General features: G+C 52.3%; 1 protein-coding gene across 6 annotated transcripts in view; it reads right to left on the bottom strand.

Annotated features, from left to right (window-relative positions):
* Ccdc69 (coiled-coil domain containing 69) overlaps positions 1 to 19,232 on the bottom strand; it is a 55,408-nt gene that overhangs the window by 9,686 nt on the left and 26,490 nt on the right. For 5 of the 6 annotated variants that reach the window (XM_087194994.1, XM_087194993.1, XM_087194995.1 and 2 more), the window contains exons 2-4: positions 10,719 to 10,788; positions 8,656 to 8,765; positions 6,604 to 6,688 (exon numbers count right to left, since the gene is read on the bottom strand). In XM_087194994.1, coding sequence (XP_087051120.1) covers positions 6,604 to 6,688; positions 8,656 to 8,765; positions 10,719 to 10,788 — 265 coding nt within the window. Of the gene's footprint in view, positions 1 to 6,603; positions 6,689 to 8,655; positions 8,766 to 10,718; positions 10,789 to 10,863; positions 10,962 to 11,319; positions 11,381 to 19,232 lie in introns of all 6 variants that reach the window. The other variant, XM_087194996.1, reaches the window with a different exon arrangement.

The following is a 19,232-nucleotide window of genomic DNA, read 5'->3' on the forward strand; positions in this document are numbered from 1 at the left end:
CAACCACCACCAGTATGTTGTCTCAGGAGGCATTCCATTACTGTGAAAAAAATTTCTGAGATAATCAACTTAAAAGGAGGAAAGAGTTATTGTGGCTTATGGTTTCAGAAGTTTCAGTCCATGGTCACTTGGTCCTGATGCTTTATACTTAGGATAAGATAGTATATCATGATGGGAGAATGTGGAGGAGGAGGCCTGTTGACCTCATGGTATTGAGATGCAAAGAGAAAGCCAGGACGGGGCTGGCTCCGAGTATCCCCTTCAAGGCCATACTACCAGTGACTTCCTTTCCCCCCACTAGGCCACACCTCCTAATGGCTCCACTACCTCCTAATAACTCTATGGGCTGGGGACCAACAGCTCAGTGCATGGGCTTTGGAGGACATTCAAGATGTAAACCCACCATATATATATATGTGTGTGTCAGAGGTAGGTTAACAGTGAAAGAGTAGAAAAATAAACATTTATTAATAAAGTTGTAGTTACTATATTAATTTAAAATGAAAGAAGAAACAAACAAATATTCAATTAGAAGTACAGTCTTCAACATTATACAGTTTTCAGTAGAAAACACAGAAAACCAGCAAGGATATGAAACTGAACATCACCATCAACCAAACCTGATCTAGCTGATTGACCTATAAAGCATTCAGCCTAACAAGAACATAATACACATTCTTTTCAAGGGCTCACAACACGTTCACTAAATAGACCATATCCTGGATCATAAAACAGACTTTAGCAAATTATAAAGGAGTGAAATAAAACTGGTTCTCTGGCTGTACTGGAATAAAAACGGAAATCAGTAACAGAACGAGAAGCAGAGAAATATCCACACTCAGAAAAAAATTTCTAAATAGTCAGTGGGCCAAAGGGCAAATTAGAAAATGTTGTGAACAGGACAAAAATACAAAATATCAATTGTGGGATGCAGATAAAGCAGTGGCGGTGAGGGAAATTTATAATGTTAAATGATTATACTGGAAAAGTCTCAAATCAGTAATCTAAGATTTTATTTTAAATCATAAAAGGAAGAGCTAACTAAACATAAGCAAGCAACAAGAAATAAAAATAGGTATCAATGAGATTAAAAATGGGCAGATAGAAAAAAACTAATGGAACTAAAAGTTTGCTTCTTTGAAAAGATCAATAAAAATAAAAGCCTCAGGCAAGAATGACAGGAAAAAGAGAACACACAAATGATCAACATCAGGGAATAAAGGGGAGGACCTTTAGACATAGTAAACATTTGACACGATATCAGGGGAATGAATACTAAGAACAATTCATTGCATATAAATCTGACAACTTAGATGAAATGTATCAATTCCTCAAAAGCTACAAACTATCAGAACTTGCCCAAGGTGAAATATAAAACCTCAATGTTCACGCATTTATTAAAAGAAGTGAGGGCCAGGGATTTAGCTCAGTGGTTGCGCTGCCTGCTATGCAAACGCAAGGACCTCAGTTTGATCCCCAGTCCAAAAAAAGGGACTGAATTTTTATTTGAACACATTCTGGGAAAGAAATACTCAAGCACAGATGGTTCCACTGCCAAATGCTATTAATCACTTAAAAATGACATCACACCAATTCGTTATGTTTATCCAGAAAGAGGAGGCAACATTTCTCAACCTGTCCCACAATGTAAGTTTTATCTTGATACTAAAAACAGAAAGGGAAAGGAAAGAAGGGAAAGAAAAAAATATGAGAAAAGTAGGAAAAAATGGAAGCAAAGCTTTTGTAAAGAGGAGGGGTGGAGGCATGGAAAGGAGGGAAGGAGAGTGGAAAAAACAAGAACTAAGATATGTCATGTATAGGTACAAATTCCCAATGATGAATGTGGTCATAATGCATGCCTAAAATGTACCAATAACATTAAAAAAATAAAAACAAAGAATAAGAAAACTACAGATACATATCTCTCAGGAACATAGACACAAACATCCTCAACAAAGCATCGGCAAATCAAATTCAGCAACATATATATCTATTTTATATAGATACCTAAAATAAATCGCTTTTGGCTAAGATCAAGTGTAGATACATCAAGTAATATACCATGACTGGTGGGGTTAACACCAGAAATGAGGTAAGTTAATATTTGAAAACTCAGATCTTGGAATCTACCATATCCACAGTCTGAAAAAAGCACATGATCATAGGGATCACGGATTTAAATGTTAAATCTAAAACCATAAAACTTTTGGAAGAAAAATAGGAGAAAGTTTGTTACCTGGTTTGAACAGGGTTCACAGAGTTGACTCCAAAAATATAATTAAAAAAAGTAAGTTTGACTTTATCAAAATTAAATGTTTTGCTTTCTGAAAGATATTATTTCACCAGGTCTGGGCCCCATGCCTGTAATACTCAAACTTTGGGAGGCTGAGGCAGGAAGATTAAAATTTTGAGCCCAGCATGGGCGACTTGGTGACTTAGCTGGACACTTTCAAAATAAAAAGTAAAACGTGCTGAGGACGTAGCTCAGTATGAAGGCCTGGGTTCCATGCTCAGCACAACAAAAATAAATAAATAAAGGAAAGAAGGAAGTAAAGAAAACAGACATTATTAAGAGAAGGACAAAGCCCCTACAGACTAGGAGAAAGTATTTGCGAATACAAAGGATTTGTACTCAAAATATATAGAGCTCTGGGCCACAGATTTAGCTCAGTGGTTTCGCTGCCTGCTGCGCAAGCACAAGGACCCAAGTTCAATCCTCGGTCCCCCCCCCCCCCCAAAAAAAACCTCCAACCAAAAATATATATATATCGCAAAACTCAACAGTAAGAACAAATAAATGACTAAAATGGGGGAAAAATTTGGACAGACATTTGATCAAGAAGCACGTATGAACAACAAATAAGGCCTGAAAGATGTTCAGCATCACCAGTCATTGTTAATGTGCGAACTAGGCCGCGGAGAGTCACCCCGCAGGTACCAGAGCAGCCTAAACCAAGCCACCAGGAGCGCTGGCCAGAGGAAGGGCCCTCACCCCCCGCAGGCGGGCACTGTAGAAAGGGGCTCGCCCTGGACAGCAGAGCAGCGCTTCTCATCGTGCCTGATGTGCATTTATTACCTAGCCCGAGGAGCACTTAGGAGAGTGCCCGGAACAGCTCTGTCCACAGTCACTCAACCGGAAACGACCCAGCGCCCTGCAGCAACTGTGGGAGGGACCTTGCCCTGCAGCTCAGCAGGGAGCAGGAAGCAGCCGACACCAAAGGCCTGTTCCGTCACTCACCTGTACAACAGCTCATAATCACGGACAGCAGGCCGGGGGGGCCCGGGACTGACCAGCAGGACACGGAGGGACAGAGGCCTTCGGGGTGACGGACTATTTTACATCCCGATTATGGTGAGGGTCGCACAAATCCATAAGTGTGTTAGAACTGTTTTTCCCCAGTCCTGGGGGTCAAACCCTGGGCCGCCTTCTGCGTGCGAGCGAGGGAGTGCTCTACCACTGAGCTATAGCCCAGGTCTTTTAAATTCTTATTATCTCTTGAGATTTTGAGACAAGGTCTCACAAAGTTGCCCAGCCAGGCCTTGAGCTTGTATCCCTACTGGCTTAGCTTCTCAAATTGCTGAGATCACAGGTGTGTGCCCCCATGCCTGGCTGCGTGTAAGAATTCATGGAGCTGTGCACACACACACACACACAATTTAAAATGAAAAAAATAAAAACAAAAATAGAAGATAAAGGACAGCAAAGGATCATGGAGTATGAAAATCCCCACTAGGCTTTCCTAGTTACTTTCACAAATAAATGAAATCTCTCATATTTCCCCCCAAGCTATGTACTTGTGCGTTCACTTAATACCCACTTATGCAGCATTTGATATGGTGCCAATCTGAAAATAACTATACAGGAATTCTGATGATAGCAGGACTGGCACTCTCCTTTGGGCTTTAGGGTAGGAAAATTTTAATCAACACTTTCATAGCGATGAAAATAATATCAAAGTGTAGAGAATAAGGTTGCTTTTGAACAGACCCTTGGGAAGCAGAGCAGGCAGATTTTAGAGAGAAATGGAGCTCAGATGTAAGGAGGTGAGGGTGATAGGGTGGGCTGGTAACAGGCTGCTTTAGTATCAAAGTACATCTCTAGGACTTCTCCGCAAGGGCCTTCATTCCACTCCAGAATGCTCCCTGCTCGTGTTGCAATACGCTTCAAGATTCTTAAAACTGTACAGACCTCTGTTCCAGCTACTGTTTCAGGGACTGAGGACCTACTGGGAAATGTGGGCATATCTCTATGCACAAGAGGTACAGGAAGGAGTGTTACAACAGCTAGAATCTAGACTTCTGGACTCACAGAAAATAAGCAAACCGTGTATGTTATAGTCTAGCCTTTTAAGCATTTTAGTAGAAGCCTATTTGGAAACATGCTTGATAGCACGTTAAAGGAAAAGAACAGGATATAAAATATTGTGGTAAAATAATCATAACTGTTTAAAAAAAGACAAACACTATGTTTCCCTAAGAATAAGACCCAGCTGGAAAACAATCACCCTTGAAAACTAGAGATCAAAACACCAGCCCCGGGCCGGGGATTTAGCTCAGTGGTGCCACCGCCTGCCTCGCAAGCACAAGGTCCTGAATTCAATCCCTGGTCCCCCCCCCCCCCCCCGCCAAATATGCCAGCCCTGATCAGCTTGTCCTGGCCTTCCCTGCCATCACGGTTCATCAATCTTAGTCACGATGTAAGTGCAAATTAAACCGTAAGGGCACACCACTTCACACTCGGCAACATAGCAATAAGTTTTGAAAATAACCAGTGCTGGCAAGGACATAGAGCCATCGGGGCCTCATGCTTGGCTGCTGGGAACAGCACATAGTACAGCTGCTGTGGGAAGCAGCTCCGTGGTTAAGTGTAGTGCTTCTCCCCCGGGGTCCACGCAGGGAAACTGAAGTCAGGGGGCCAGCGGGTGTCAGTGTAGGGTGCTGCCCACGGTGGGAGAAGGTAGAAGTGGCCCAATGGGCATCAACTGATGCACGCATCAACAAAGCATAGTCCACTCAGCGGAGCATTACTCTGCCGTAAAAAGGAACAGCGTGCAGATGCGTGCTGCAATATGCATGGGCCCTGGGAACCTCACGCTGGGGAAGGAAGCCGGAGGTGAAGGCCACAGGCTGTACAGTTCTATTTCCATGAGTGCCCGGCATGTAGCAGGCACATCCACAAACAGCAGATTCGCGGTTGCCAGGGGCTGGTGGCAGTGGGGCTGCCTGTGGTGAGGAAAATATTCTGGAGCTGGCTTGCAGCAGCGGCACTGCGAATGCGTTCATGTCACTAGGGTAAGTGTTGTGTCTACCTCGCCAACATGAAAAACACGCACACACGCTTGCCCTGCTGGTTCTACCAGGAGGTTACTCTAAAAATAAAATCATGAGCATGACAAAGATTTTACGAAATAAGGTTCACAATGTAAGTATCATTGCTATTTATAAACAATGACAAAAATGTTCAAACTCCCTAAATATCACCCAAGGGGACTCAGTTAAATGAATGGGTATAAATTGGAATGCTACAGTTACTAGATGTTCTAGAACCATTTAATGACAGAGTCCTAATATGATTCAAAGTGAAAAAATAAATTATCCATTTGTGTTTATTGTGTGCATTTATGGAGAAAAAGAAACCAAAGGGGTAACTGGCTAGCTCTGGGTGGCATCACACATGACTAACTCTCAACGAAATAGTAAGCGTAACAGTTATCCACCAAGTTTTTACACCGTTCTAAATTCTATCTTTGTCTGTCATGAAAATATGGGATTTTAATAAATACCTGAGGGAGGTGAACTCTTTTAAAGTTACACAGCTGAGAAGGGGACCTGGTTAGACTCACACCCAGGGACCGTGGCTCTGGAGAACAGGTCTTAGCCTCGACACTAAAGGATCTTTTTGTTTAACTCTCAATTTTCTGTGGCGATCACATTTGGTGATGTAAAAGGAAAGAGTTATTTATCAAAATCCTCAGCGAAACTGTGCATTTTAACCCTGTCATCATGGTGGGATGGAATATGAGGACTTAAATATTCTCCTATTTACCTAGGTTTTTGTGATTTCCTTTAATGAACATGCACTGCTTTAAAAGAAAACTGTCAATGGGGTGGGGATTTAGCTCAGTGGCACTGTGCCTGCTTGCAAGTGCAAGGTCCTGAGTTCAATGCCCGATACCGCAAATTAAAAAAAAAAAAAAAGAAAGAAAAATGTCAAATTAGGTAAATCAACATGAGCCATTTTTTGTTGTTGTTTTGTTTTGTTCTGGTACCAGGGATGAACCCAGACCCTCTGCACTGAGCTTCACCTCCAGCCCTTCATTTTTTATTTGAGACAAGGTATCACTAAGTCACTAAGTTGTCCAGGCTGAGCTCAAACTTACAACCCTTCTGCCTCAGCCTCCCAGAGTGTGGGATTATGGGCATGTGCCACCACGCCTGACTTTTATTATTATTATTATCCCCCCCCCCTCCCCGTACCAGGGCTTGAACTCAGGACCTTGCGTTTGCAAACTAAAAGTCCCACCACCCTCTTAGGGCCAGGGCCATGGGCTCAGCTCTGAAGCAGCAGGAAGTGCAGCGGGGAGAGGGGCCGCAGGTCCTCACCTCGCAGGGCCTGCTCGTGCTGTCCCTCCAGGGCGAGGCGCTGCTCTTCCAGCCTCTCCTGGAGCTGCAGCTCCTGCTCCTCCACCTGGGGCAGAGGGGAAGGAGTGAGGGGAGTGTGTCTCCCAGCTCAGCGAAGAAGCCCGTGCCCTCTGCTGAGTGATGGGAAAGAGGTGGGGGCACGGCAGCGTGGCAGGCTTTGCCTGTTTCGGGCTGAGCGAGGGTCCCTGAGAACTGCCTGCGTATGGGCACTTGGGGGCTTCAGCCCAGTGCATCCAGGCAGCAGGAAGCCCACTGCCCAGTCCCTTGTGCTGCAGTGTAGGGAGCGAGAGCAGCCCCTCACTGGGCCAGGCTGTCACCGCGGGCGGGCGTGGGCAGCCTTCCGCACCGAGCGCCCCGCCCTCCCCACCAGGCCGGCCTCTGCCTCGGTCCCGAGCCTCTGCCCGCTCAGGCTGGCTGCTTCCCAGGCTGAGACACAGAAGCCTCATTCCCAGCCTGCGCCTTCTGAGGCCAGGGCGCCCGGCCACGCTTACCACACTGGAGCCTTCTGAGTCCCTGGGCCACCTGCAGGGTACAGGTGATGGCTGCACCAGAGCAAGGCCAGTGGAAAGGGGTTCGAGCCTGGGCTTCCCCTGAGATGAGTGCCCTTCCCCCAGTGACAGGGCTCAATGCCAGGACGCCGGGGACCCTAAAGTCTTGGAGCTAGGCACCCCCAGGCCGAGGTCAGGGCCAAACCACGTCAGGACAATGCTGCTACCAAACCGAAGCCACAGATGTGCTCGGAAAGCCCACTTTTCATAACAGCCGTGTTCTGGAAAATGGGTCCAAGCAGATACTGTTGGAATGTGTTGAGGCTCCTGAAGGACAGGCTTTGGGCCCGAGCAGCCCCTAGCAGGCCCGGGAGCTCACCCTCAGTGCTCCGAGTCCAGCGGAAAATCTTTTAGTCCCCAGTAGCTGCACAGTTTCGCGGAGCTGTGTTCATAACTAATCATTTTTAAAAAGACACTTCATGTTGCAGGAGTGTGAAGGCTCACACTGAGTGTGTTCCACAAGAACCACCAAAGGAAACGAACAAGGTGATTTAGGGCAGACGTCTGCACACCACCCTGAGATCTTCCCTGCTCTGTCATCTTCCCCTGGCCGGGGGGAAACGGAGGCACACAAGGGGAGGGCGTGTGGAGTGGGAGTGAGGAAGATGAAATCCTGGGCAGTGGCAGATCGTAGTGGATGAAGCTCAGCATCCTGCGAGCCAGAAGTGTTCTCAGTCTCTCCTCATCTTCTGCAGCCCTGGCATCTGACTAACACGGGCTGCTGAGTGTGTGGAGTGTCCCTCAATATTCACTCCATCTAATTTTGTCTTGAGGCCCTGGGGATTGAATTCCAGGACCTTGCATACACTAGGCAGAGGCTCTGTCACTGAGCCACACTCCAGCCCTTTTGAGTTTTTATTTTGAGACAGGGTCTTGTTAGGTTGCCCAGGCTGACCTTGAACTCTGCCCTTCAGCCTTAGCCTCCTGAGTAGCTAGGATTACAGGTGTGCCTGCTTCCAAATATATACATATATATAATTTATATATTTTACATACATTATATCAGTTATCTTTGGAGACAGGGTCTCACTAAGTAGCCCTAGCTGGCCTTCCATTTGTGGGGATCCTCCTGCCTCAGCCTCCTGAGTGTTGGGATTATAGGCACGCACCACCCATGAGGGTCTTACACAAGCAATTGCACTCAGCCAGAAGGGGCGCTGTTTTTTCTCCACAACTCATCGGCCAGACCTAGCTTGGAGCCCCACACAAACGCACTAGGCCTGAAGGCAAAGAGCCCAGCAGCAGCTCCAACTTCGCCTCTTCTCAGGCCACAGATCAGCTTGGTGAGGGCGACTGCCGGCTCCATTGCGTGGCCAAGGTGTCTGGCCTACAGCGGCCGGAAATAAACACGTGTGAGGCGGATCTAGGGCTCCCTTCTCGGCAAGAAGGCCAGGAGATGCTTCCGACACAAAACCCAAATCACCGGGGATCCCGAGGGGAGAGTGCGCGCTGGGCCCCGGCCCACCTGTTGGGCCCACTTCCTCTCCTCTTCCTGTCGCTGCAGGAGCCGGGCGATGTCCCTCTGGCTCTGGTGCTGCTCGGCCTCCTCAGCTGAGCACAGCTGGGCAGTTGTGGCTGCAGGGAGAAAGAAAGCACTCGAGCAGCGCAGCGCAGGGAGGGCAGGGGAGTGGGAAGCTGCAGTGAACGATGTGAACCCTGGACTCCTCAGGACAGTTCCAGAGGGAACCCCAGATCTCGCTGGCCACGGAGCCCTCCTTCGGGGCAGGAGCCAGCGGTCTCCGCAGCCTCCCGCACCCCGGGCTGCCCCCCACATGCACACCAGAAAGTAGCCACTGAGAATTCACAACCGGGAAGATTTTCCTTCATAACACAGATTTCTAACTTTTTTCTTAAGGAATTCAAAGAGCAGACAGCAAGTCCTTTATGTCAGCTGGGGCTGCAACTCCTTTGGCCAGCCGAGGTCCTCCGCTTCTCATGGTGACCCCTGCCCTTCACCATCGCACCTCCCCAGCGGGACGGGGAGGAGGCTTCCCCGGGAGGCCTCCCTCTCCCCAGGTACCTGCTGAAATCCGGGCAATCATGGTGCCACCTTGTGGGGGAACTGATCATTCATCAGAAAACAAGGGCAGTGGAAATGATAAAAGCAGGTAGAGCCCCGGGAGTGCAGCAGGCCCGGCAGGGCTCCAAGGTGCCCAGAGTCGTCCTCACACACCCAGGGTGCTGCACTAGGTCATCCCGGAGCACACGCGAGGGGCACGGGCCTTCTGCCACCTGCCCAGGCTCACCAGTTCACCATCGGGACAGCGGGGACCTGATCTTCCCCATCCAACTCTCCTCGTAACTGCCACTCCCCCCCGCCCCACACCTACTGCCGCTCCCGACAGGACACCCACCTTACGCCCCGCCGCTGCTCGCAACAGAAAGAAATGCGCGCCGCGGGTGCCGGACGCGCTCGTGTCACTAAGCGCTTTCTCTGCAGCTCAGCTGCGCTCGGCACGGGCAGTGGAGGCTGTGCCACAGCCGGGACCGTTAGTTACCACAGCCACTGTTCCAGTGGTCAGCCTCGTGTGGACAGAGCGAGGGCTCCCAGGAGTGGACACAGGGGGGGTTGAGGAAGCGATGGGCATGGCCAGAGAGCCCAGAGGCCCCTCGTCCCGGGCTCAGGGTTGGTCCCGGGATCCCGACCAGACTGAACCCCGCAGGGCAGAAGCCTGCTGTAAAAAAATCCTTCAAAGGGCCGGGGATTTAGTTCAATGGTTTCCCCGCCTGCTGGGCAAGCACTAGGACCTGAGTTCCATCCACCGTACCAAAAAAACCAAACTAAACAAAAAATCCTTTAAAATGCAGATTCTCCACCCCCACTGCCAGAGATGCTTAGCTGAGCGGCTGGAAGGCGGGGCCCAGAATCTGTGTCTGACATTGCTCGAAGAATTTTTATATACAGATTGGAGAAGCTCCAGGTTCGGGCCCAGTGCTCATCTGGGCCTGAACTTGATCTGCACTACCACAGGCGCTTCCAGGCCGTAATCCAGCACTGCAGAGACGCGGCTGGTTCGGGCAGCCCACAAGCAGTTCTTTGAGACGGGGCTGAACTCGGCCTGCGTATCGTTGCTACCTTGAGGCCCTGGTACCCGACCTCTGGCGTACCTAGAACAAAGCTTGTCTTTCTTCTCCACTGGGCACTTCGGACACTCGGAGAGAGTGGGGTTTTAGGGCAACATCTTTCCAGGCCGACCATTCTCTGTTCCTTCACCCATTCTTTGCAGGACATATTTTCCAGATTTTTTATTAGCCCAATTTTGCCCTACTGTATTCCCTCCAATGTTTTTGAATCCCTTTGAAATACTTTCCAGAAATAGACACAGTGCACTAGGTGTGGTATCAGCCCCTCAGAACAAGGAGGCACAGGTCAGGATTATCACCTCTGAGGTTTTGCACAAGATACTCCTATTAATGTAACCTACCTAAGACCTCGCAGGCTCTTAAAGTGGCTCCATCTGCTTTGTTGATTACAAGGTAGAAACATTGTGAGTGTCAGTGGGTACAGCTGTGGGCTTGGCTACTCACCTGCGTCCTTATTCAGGGGACTCAGTTCCTGGGGCCCTGGATCGGGCGGCTGCTCCTGTTCTCGGTGCCCCTGGAAGAAATGATTCACAGATGAGGAGCTAAGGCTGGCAGGGTCAGAGCCTGATGGAGGTGGCTTGGGCCTCACCTCAGGATGCTTCATCCAACCCTGGCCTGAACTGGCTGAGTCTGACAGGAGAAGAAGCTGACGGAGGGACCTTCCTGTCAGTGTGGTGTCCACTGCCCCTGAGATTTCGTAAATGAACGACATTTTAATTCACTGTTTTTGGTGGTGGGGTTGAGCCCAGGGTCTGGCATTCAAGGCTGGTGCTCTGCATTGAGTCATGGCCCTGGCTCACTGGGCTGGCAGGGTGGTAGGAGCAGACAACCCAGGACGTTTGATGAAAAAAGTATTTGCAGGTTATCATTTTACCTCATTTTTATTTCATTTTGTATCATTAATACTTTTGTGTGGCCCTGGGGATTGTACCAAGGCCTTGTCCATGCTAGGCCAGTGCTCTACCACTGAGTTGCAAACTCCACCCCCACCCCCTTTCTTAAATTTTTATTTTGAGCAAGGCCTTGTCATGTTGCCCAGGCTGACCTCCAACTTGCAGTCCTCCTGACTCAGCCTCCAAAGTAGCTGGGATTACAGGCGTGCTTCCCTAGTGTTTTGAAAAATAAAGATATTTTAACCTTCCAAGACACAGGAGGGGCTCAAGAACAGTCCATGCAAGAAAGCAGTGCTGATATCGACGCAACACTGTCTCCCCAAGCACACTTCTCTCATTTTAGTCCAGGTGGGTGAAAAGCTGGCCAAGATTTGGGATGGAAAAGAAACCGACTTTTTGTACATGTGTCAAGGTGGTTTAAAAAGAAAGGAGAGAGCCAGATGTGGTGGCACACACCTGTAACCTCAGCATTCGGGGGGCTGAGGCAGGAGTACCACTGCAAGTTCCAGGCCAGCCTGGGCTACATAGGGAAACCTTCAAAAACAGAAGGAAAGAACAGAAAGGAGAAAAAAATGTTCTAGATCCTATTTTAAGAACCATTTTATAAAGTCAGACCATGAGGGCTGGGGATTTAAAGTCAGACCGTGAAAAAGTTACAAAAATGATTAATTGTATATTTAAAAAGAAAAACATTACTTTTGACTATGGTGACAGGTTTGTAAAAAGCAATTGTTAGGACAGAAGTTGGTACTAGCTTCCTGACCTTAAGACCTTCTGCTAGAAAGCACACTCTGACAGCGGAGGGCTGATCACCACGGGCGCTTCCAGGATGGACTGCTCTCCCCGTGAGGTGCCAGGCACAGAGCCTGGCACGCTTGTGTCCCTGGGAGCTGGAGGAGGCATGGCGCCTCCCCCAGGCCCCTGTGCCCAGATCTGCCTGCGGCCCTTGGCCTGATGACCAGCTCCTGGCCACTCTCCCGTCCTGGGTGGCAGGATGCCTGGGCCAGGCGCAGCCGGAGGAGCTGTCAACGTGGAAATCTGGAGGTGCCGAGCAGCCTCCCGGGCCAGAGGAGGGGAGACAGTCGACAGTGCCACTCCTTCCCCACTGCTGTCACTGGTCAAGGAGAACCTGGGTTGTGTTTTCTGGGGTCCGAGCCTGGCTCTGCTCCTGAGACCCCACCAGGCTTGCTCCCATCCGCCTCAGCTCCTCCAGAGCTCTGCAGGCAGAGGTCACTGCAGGCCAGGTGACTGAGACCCCGGGGTCTGAGACATGGTCCCACTGGGCCCATCCCAGTCAGCCTCGCAACCAGGAGTGGGATGTTAGTGCCCCGAAGGGCAGCAGGTTAAGAACTCCGGGACCCTAGGATCACCCCGGTCTGGATCTGAGCCCCAAGCCCAGCACTATGGCCCCGCGATCACACCAGGCCTGTTTCCGTGCGGGGCTGTGGTGGGGTTCGATGGACCAAGGCAGCTGCAGAGCCCCACACAGCGCACACCTCAACCACTGCGGAAGTTCTTGCCGTGGGTCAGGAATACGGCGAGAACAGAGCTCAGACTCGTGCTCGGCAGATCTCTCAGGCTGCCGCTGCCACCGATCACAGGCTTTGCCACCTGAAATAAGACCCAAGCCCAGGAAACACGGCCCTCTTCCAAATAACAGCAGTCATGGATGGAATGGTGGAGAACTCCTCCTCATAAAAAGCCGCCAGACAGGCAGGCGTGGTGGCGCACAGCTGGGATCCCCACACTCTGGCAGGCTGAGGCAGGGGATCCCAAGTTTGAGCCCAGCCTGGGCAACTTAGTGACTTAGCGAGACCTTGTCCTCAAATAGAAAATTAAAAAAGGGCTGGGGATGTAGCACGGTGTGAAGGCCCTGGGTTCAAGCCTCAGAACCACACATCCAAAAGCAAGGCAGGCTCAGGACGTGGCCTTAAGCATGCATCCCTAAAGCCCACCATTCTCTTAACATTTAAATATTTCAAACATCTTTTTCCAGTATAGAAAATACAGAAAAATTTAAAAATTAAATCCTACTTCCTAGAGGCAACCCTAGAGCAAAGGCATATACTGGTCTCCTCCACAGCTGTATTCAGCACTGGAATATTACATGGACTTTCTTATACCTTCATTTTTCAAACATGAGCATTTACAGTACAGCATGACTATAAATGTATTAATTTCAATGACTTACAGTGCTCAGAGCATGCGCTGAGCATGCAGTTCATGCTTGGCTTCCATTCCCAACACCAGCAAACAAACAAACAAACAAACAAGCTTGTGTGCACATCTAACAGGACGGGCCCCGGCCCTCTGGAAGTCCCAGCAGGCTTCTCACCCACAAATGGCCACGAGGAAGGCCAGTTCCAGTGCACCTCGGCCGGCAGGAAATGTTACTGGATCACTTCTTAGAAACTGTCAGCACATTTGCTAGATCAAAACTTGGGTCCCTTCTGGCCCCAACACGCATGTCCTTGGCCACCCCACCCTGCCCAGGTTCCCTCCCAGGCACCCACTGCTTCTCTGGCTCCCTCCGGCCCTCCCCGTCCTGGGCTCCCAGGACACCATCCGGGGAGTGGTCTATGTCTCCTGTCTGCCAAGGCCTCCTCAAGGACAGACACCACTTCTGAAGCCCACTTTGGGTGTGTCCAGTGTCTGGCATGGTGACCAAACAGGACTGCCAGGGCTCTGTGGACTTTCTGGGTGAGGAGCAAGTGGGCTGCTCAGTTCACATAATCTCCAGCCTGGTCTGGGCCCATAGGACCCGGGGGCAGTGCATGCTGGGATCTCCACTCCTGGTCATTGTCCAGATGACCCGGAAGCTCACAGACGCCTGGCGACACAAGGCCTAGAGCAGAGCAGGACCCAAACAACCACTGAATGGAAACTCTCCGGGTTGGTTTCCCGAGCTGCTTCCTCCTCAGAGGTCACAGAGCAGAGCACACCCTGCATGGGAGAGGTGTGAAGGGGACATAAGAACTTCCCCTTCCAAAAGGAGGGGCATTGTGGGGAGGCCTAGGGCTGGGGTGGGGCATCCGGACTGTGCTCTGACAGGGATGGCAGCTTCCTGAGTCACCGGAAACCTGGGAGTAAGAAGGCGGGCAGTACAGAACGTGGGAGAACTCGGATTCCAGCTTGACTGGGGGACTTCAGGCAAGTCACTTCTTCCCTAGGTCTCAGTTCCCTGTCTGTGAAAGATCAAGATCTCCTCAGCCCTCCTCCTAAGATGGCTGGAAACAGAGCCCTGTCCCTGGGCAGCACACACAGCTCTGAGGCCCTGCAGCCTGTCAAGCCCTCGAGGGCCCCGTGGAGATGACCGGAAGCACTCTGGGCCACAGCAGGACCTGGCTGTCAGAGCAGACACAGTTGGGCAGGATGAGAGGAGGTTGCCCAGGGCTGTGGCAGAGCCCAGTGAGACCCCTGAGGAGAGGCCCACAGTCTGGGGGCAAAGTGGACCAATGGAAGGGCATTGGAAAGAAAAACTGACGGGCTGTGGAAGGCACCCAGGAGCTGCTGTGACCAGAACATCAGTCGGAGCAGAAGCAACTTGGACCGAAGCTGCCCGGCTGTCCCTTCAGAATGGGGTCAGGAGCGGCCCTGAGAACGGCTCGGCCTCACTGCTGGCACTCGGCCTGGCCCCTTTTCCAGAGCCTTCACTCTGTTCTGTGTGAGGGCTGTCCACGCTTGTGCATTTCTGATAAGGGCTTTGTGACCTCTGCCTGATGCAGAGCCTTTCCCACAGAGGGGCCTTAAGGTCCTCCTTGTCCCATGGCCACAGCCCTGGCTCCCTCCGGCCACACAGTTTTACCCACCTATCTTGGCTGAGCTGAGGAAGGCATGCGGAGGCCCAGGGACAGGAAGGAAGGGCCCTGGAGGGAGTTCATTCCAGGCTCCACCTCCTTCCTCCAGGTAGAGAAACTGAGGCCCATGGGAGGGCTGGGCAGATCACCTGCCAGAGGCTACAGGCCGGGAAGCAGGGCCCTGCGAAGAACTTGATGCACAGTGAGCCTGGCGCCTCTTCCTCCTCCTCCCTCAGGCATCTGAATGCCAGCTTTACCCAGGGGTCCGGGCCTTTGGGGCAGTGCTGGTTCTGAGTCCGGGACTCAGGTGGAAGCCTGGGCAGTGTGACAGCCGCCTTCCTGCAGTCCCACTCCACCTGGGTGTGGCCCCAGCACCATGAGCTTCGGATTTGAACAACCACAGGCAAGGCCATTGGCCCGGAGACAGAGGCAGGAAGGAGGCGGTGGTGGGGCCCCCCGGGGGCCTTGCGGGGCCAGGCCTACATACTCAGCACTATGAGAAATGCGAGCACTCACACCCGAGCTAGGAGGCTCAGAACAGCAGACACAGGCCCCTGCTTCCCCATCTCTCAGACGGCAGAGTCGTCTGCCCAATAATGCCTACGTGGGATCTCCTTCGCACACTGCCAGGGCCACTGAGGCTTAGCTCAGCCCCCACGAGGTCAGCATCTCCTAGGCCTGCCTGGGGCACAACCAGACCAACGGAGAGCTGGGCCGCCAGCCCCCGCAGGCTGCACACCTGCAGTGGCCCCACAGCGCACAGGGCAGGGACGGATGTGGTCTCGTTGCTCCTACGCCCCGCTGACAAGCGAGGCCGGGGACCTCCGCTCCTAGACACCTGCCCCACAGGCCTGCTGCTCCTCCCTGCCAGCCCACACAGCCTCGAGAGGCTTCCCACCCTGGCTCATTTATGCTCTTCCTCCCTACAGTTTGCCTTTTCTTGCCCCAAATCTGCCGTGTTTGGCTGCCTTGGAGGGAGGCCCGGAGCCGGTGAAAGCACTGCCACCCATTCTGCAAGTGGCTCAGCCGGGCAGGCGGGGCGGAGGAGGAGCTGCACAGCACACCCGAGGCCGGGTGGGGGTGGGGACAGAGGCTGAGGGCCCAGAGGCGCTGCCAACAGCACCCACAGCTGAGGCCCGCAGCTGGCCTTGGCCCACGCCTGTGGCCCCAGCGCTCTGGGAGGCTGGGGCAGGAGGATCACAAGTGTGAGCCCAGCTCGGGCAACTCTGTGAGGGCCCTGAATTCAGTCCCCAGTTGTGCCAACAGCAGAGGCCCCAGCTTGCCATTTGCTGGCAGTGTGACTTGGGGTGAGCACCCTGCCCTCTCTGGGCTTGTTTCCTCCTCTGAGTGGCGTGGCACTGGGCAATGGGAAACTTAAGAGCCCTTCGGTCTCTACACACCGCAGATGGGAAGCTGGGGCCCAGCGAGGTCACCTTGCTATCTCGGCCTCCGTCAGTCCTGGTATGCTCCTCGCTCCGGGCAGGGCAGGGGCAGGTGGTTTGACACACTCAGCTGTCGGTCTGTATCACACAGAAGGCACGTGGCAGGGCAGGAAAGGAGGGGCCTGGGTGGGATTCGAGCCCTCAACCTCCTGCAGGTCTTCAGCAGCCCGGGTACAAAGGGAGGGCAGGACAGCCTGGATTCCAAGGTGACAGAGCAGTGGGCACCTTCCAAATCACAAGCAGCACATTCCTTGGCCCTGCCACTGCACTGTGGGCAGGGAGAGGTACCCTTTAGTGAGGACGAACAGTCACCCACAGAAAGGGGAGATTTAGGGGCCAGCTCCGTGTTCAACACCCAAGTGCAGCTCAATCCGCTAAGCCACCTGCTACCCTGAGCAAGAAGGAAGCGGACCTCGACATCCAAAGAGCAACATTTGATCAAATACTAGTACACAAAGAAGTTGCTCCATTGTTCCCTGTGCATTCACCTACACAGGCACGGCCTGGTGGCCTTATCCTCTCAGGAGAGGGAACTAAAATGCTGCGCTCAAACAGGGGGAGTTTTGCTTTAGGCGCATTCTCAGAACTTTCCCGGCAACAATGTATTCAAGTGGTATGTGTGTACAAAGTAGCAGCAAGAACAAACGTTTCCTTTGGGCCAGAAAAGCGGCCAGGGCAGTCCCTGCCAGATGGAGAAGGGAAGAGAAGACTGCGAACAGACGGAGCAGGGCTGTGCCAAGCTCTGGTCCCCGCAGGTGCGGCACCTGGGGTCCAAAAGCAGACTGGGGGTGGCCCAGCAGCTCCTCCTCACCTCGTGCTCCTTCCCCCGGTCCCACGTGGGTGCCAGGATTCCTTGCGTGCCCTACAGGGGCTGCTTCAGTGAGGCTCCCGCTCTGTTCCACCCCATTCCCGCTGCTAGGCTGCAGCTCTTAAGCGGAGGCCTGAGGCTCACACCACCCTCCCGAGGGGTGGCAGCTGGGACAGTGTGATCAGGTGCATGCGGAGCCGTCAGCCCAGCGCAGGACAGGTTCCTAGGCTGCTTGGCAAACTACTACAACCTGCAAACAACAGCACCTGCTTTGTCTGGACACTAGAAGTTTAAAACCAAGAAGCCTCCTGCTGGAGGCCCCAGGGCCTCTCCCATCTTCCTCCCCCAGCTCCTGCTGGCTGCTTGCAATCCTTGGTGTCCCCTGGCTTGCAGGTGGCACCATCCCAACCTCTGCTTCCATCACTACCAGGCAGTCTCCCCGTCTGGGTCCAAATTCCCCTTCCTGTAAGGTTGCCCGCCACGTCCAGTGTGAGCTCACCTTGCTCACATCTGCAAAGATAAGGTCCCAGCCACAGGTGCTGGGAGTCTTTGAGTTTGCGGGGGGGCATCACCAAGCTCTTCTGATGTCTGGGCGATTTCCCTGTGAAGTTTCTACCAGTTCACTGTCCGTGCAAAGGAAAAGAGCTCCACAGGGTGGGAGGTCAGACTGCACACGGAGCATGCAGGGCAGCAGGGGCAGGGGCGACTTCACACATACTGAAGACGAAGATTTGAAAACAAAGTGACACAAAATAAACTATTTTTAGGGATTAACATTCACCTGGCTAGAGAAGCTGGTGGGCTCATCCTCAGGTAATGGATGGATTCAGACCAGCTGAAATGGAGGGTGATCTCTCCCTCCCCTTCCCCACACAGGCCGGACTGGACTCGCCACAGCTCCACTTCCTGTCTGTCCCCCGGGCCTGCAGGGCAGCTCCTCACACTGGAGGTGGGCAGAGGACACGGAGCCTTGGGGTCAGAAACCAAGGACACCGGGGATGTCAGGGCCGGAGCTCGGCTCATCCATCTCCGGCGGATCTACGCCGGGGCTCTCCATTCTTCCGAGTTTAATTTTTTGAACACGAATAGTCATGGCTTTTATACTGCGACCCCTTAGAGCTGTCTCTAGGCAGAGTTTAGGCCTCTGGTTGATGAACACAGCCCACCCCCCTGAGAGTTTCAACGTCTTGATGCAGACAGTAGCCTGTTTCTGGGGAATTAATATGAACTTTTATCTTTTCTGTCCTTTTTATAACAAAAAACCCCCACAAGCGCTGACGTGTGGCACAGGCTCAAACCACTACCCAGCTGAGGCAAAGCAAGTCCTCCTTAGTGGGGCACATGGGCTCTCAGGGGCCCCATCCAGCCACCTGTGGCCTCCTGCAAAGTAGAAGAACAGAATAACCTGCCAGGCTGGGCACCCGCCTCGGCCACACCAGCCCTGGGTTCCATCCCCACATCATGAAATGAGATGTGCACATCTGCACGCCTGTGGCATCACAGGTCCACCTCAAAGGGAAGGGTTACTAGGGATTATTCGGCGGGGTTTTAGGTGTATAGTTCGGCTGTCCCCTTACACCAGAGAAGCGCAGTTCAAACCTCCTAAGTCTGCCTGCTGGCTGGACCCAAACCAGAGGTCACACAGGGCAATGTCCCCTCTGGGGCTGGGGCCCCAGAGGCCCTGAGCTGCCTCTGCATGGCCCAGGGCAGCTTCCTCTCATGTCCCAGCCCAGGCAGACCCAGCTCCAAGGTCACATTTGTCCCTTCCTTGTGACTGGGGGTGAAGGGTCTGCTCCCCTGTTCCTCTGCTTAGGACACTCTCCAACCTCGGCTGTGTCACCCCCTCCACCCTGAAAGCCCAGCCAAGGTGCCACCTCCAAGGTGACCTTCCCTGACCGCCTCTGAGCCCAAGGTCACTTTAGTCCCAGCAAAGATGCTGATTAGTAACACAGGGAGGCGCAGGAAATGTAAGCAACCAAGGGTCCCAGCAGCTAAGTAACCAGAAGACAGCCTAGGGG

Source organism: Heterocephalus glaber, unplaced genomic scaffold (genome assembly GCF_053883595.1).
Source record: "Heterocephalus glaber isolate CG9 unplaced genomic scaffold, H.glaber_assembly_v1.0 deba00001606, whole genome shotgun sequence".
NCBI classification, from domain to species: domain Eukaryota; kingdom Metazoa; phylum Chordata; class Mammalia; order Rodentia; family Bathyergidae; genus Heterocephalus; species Heterocephalus glaber.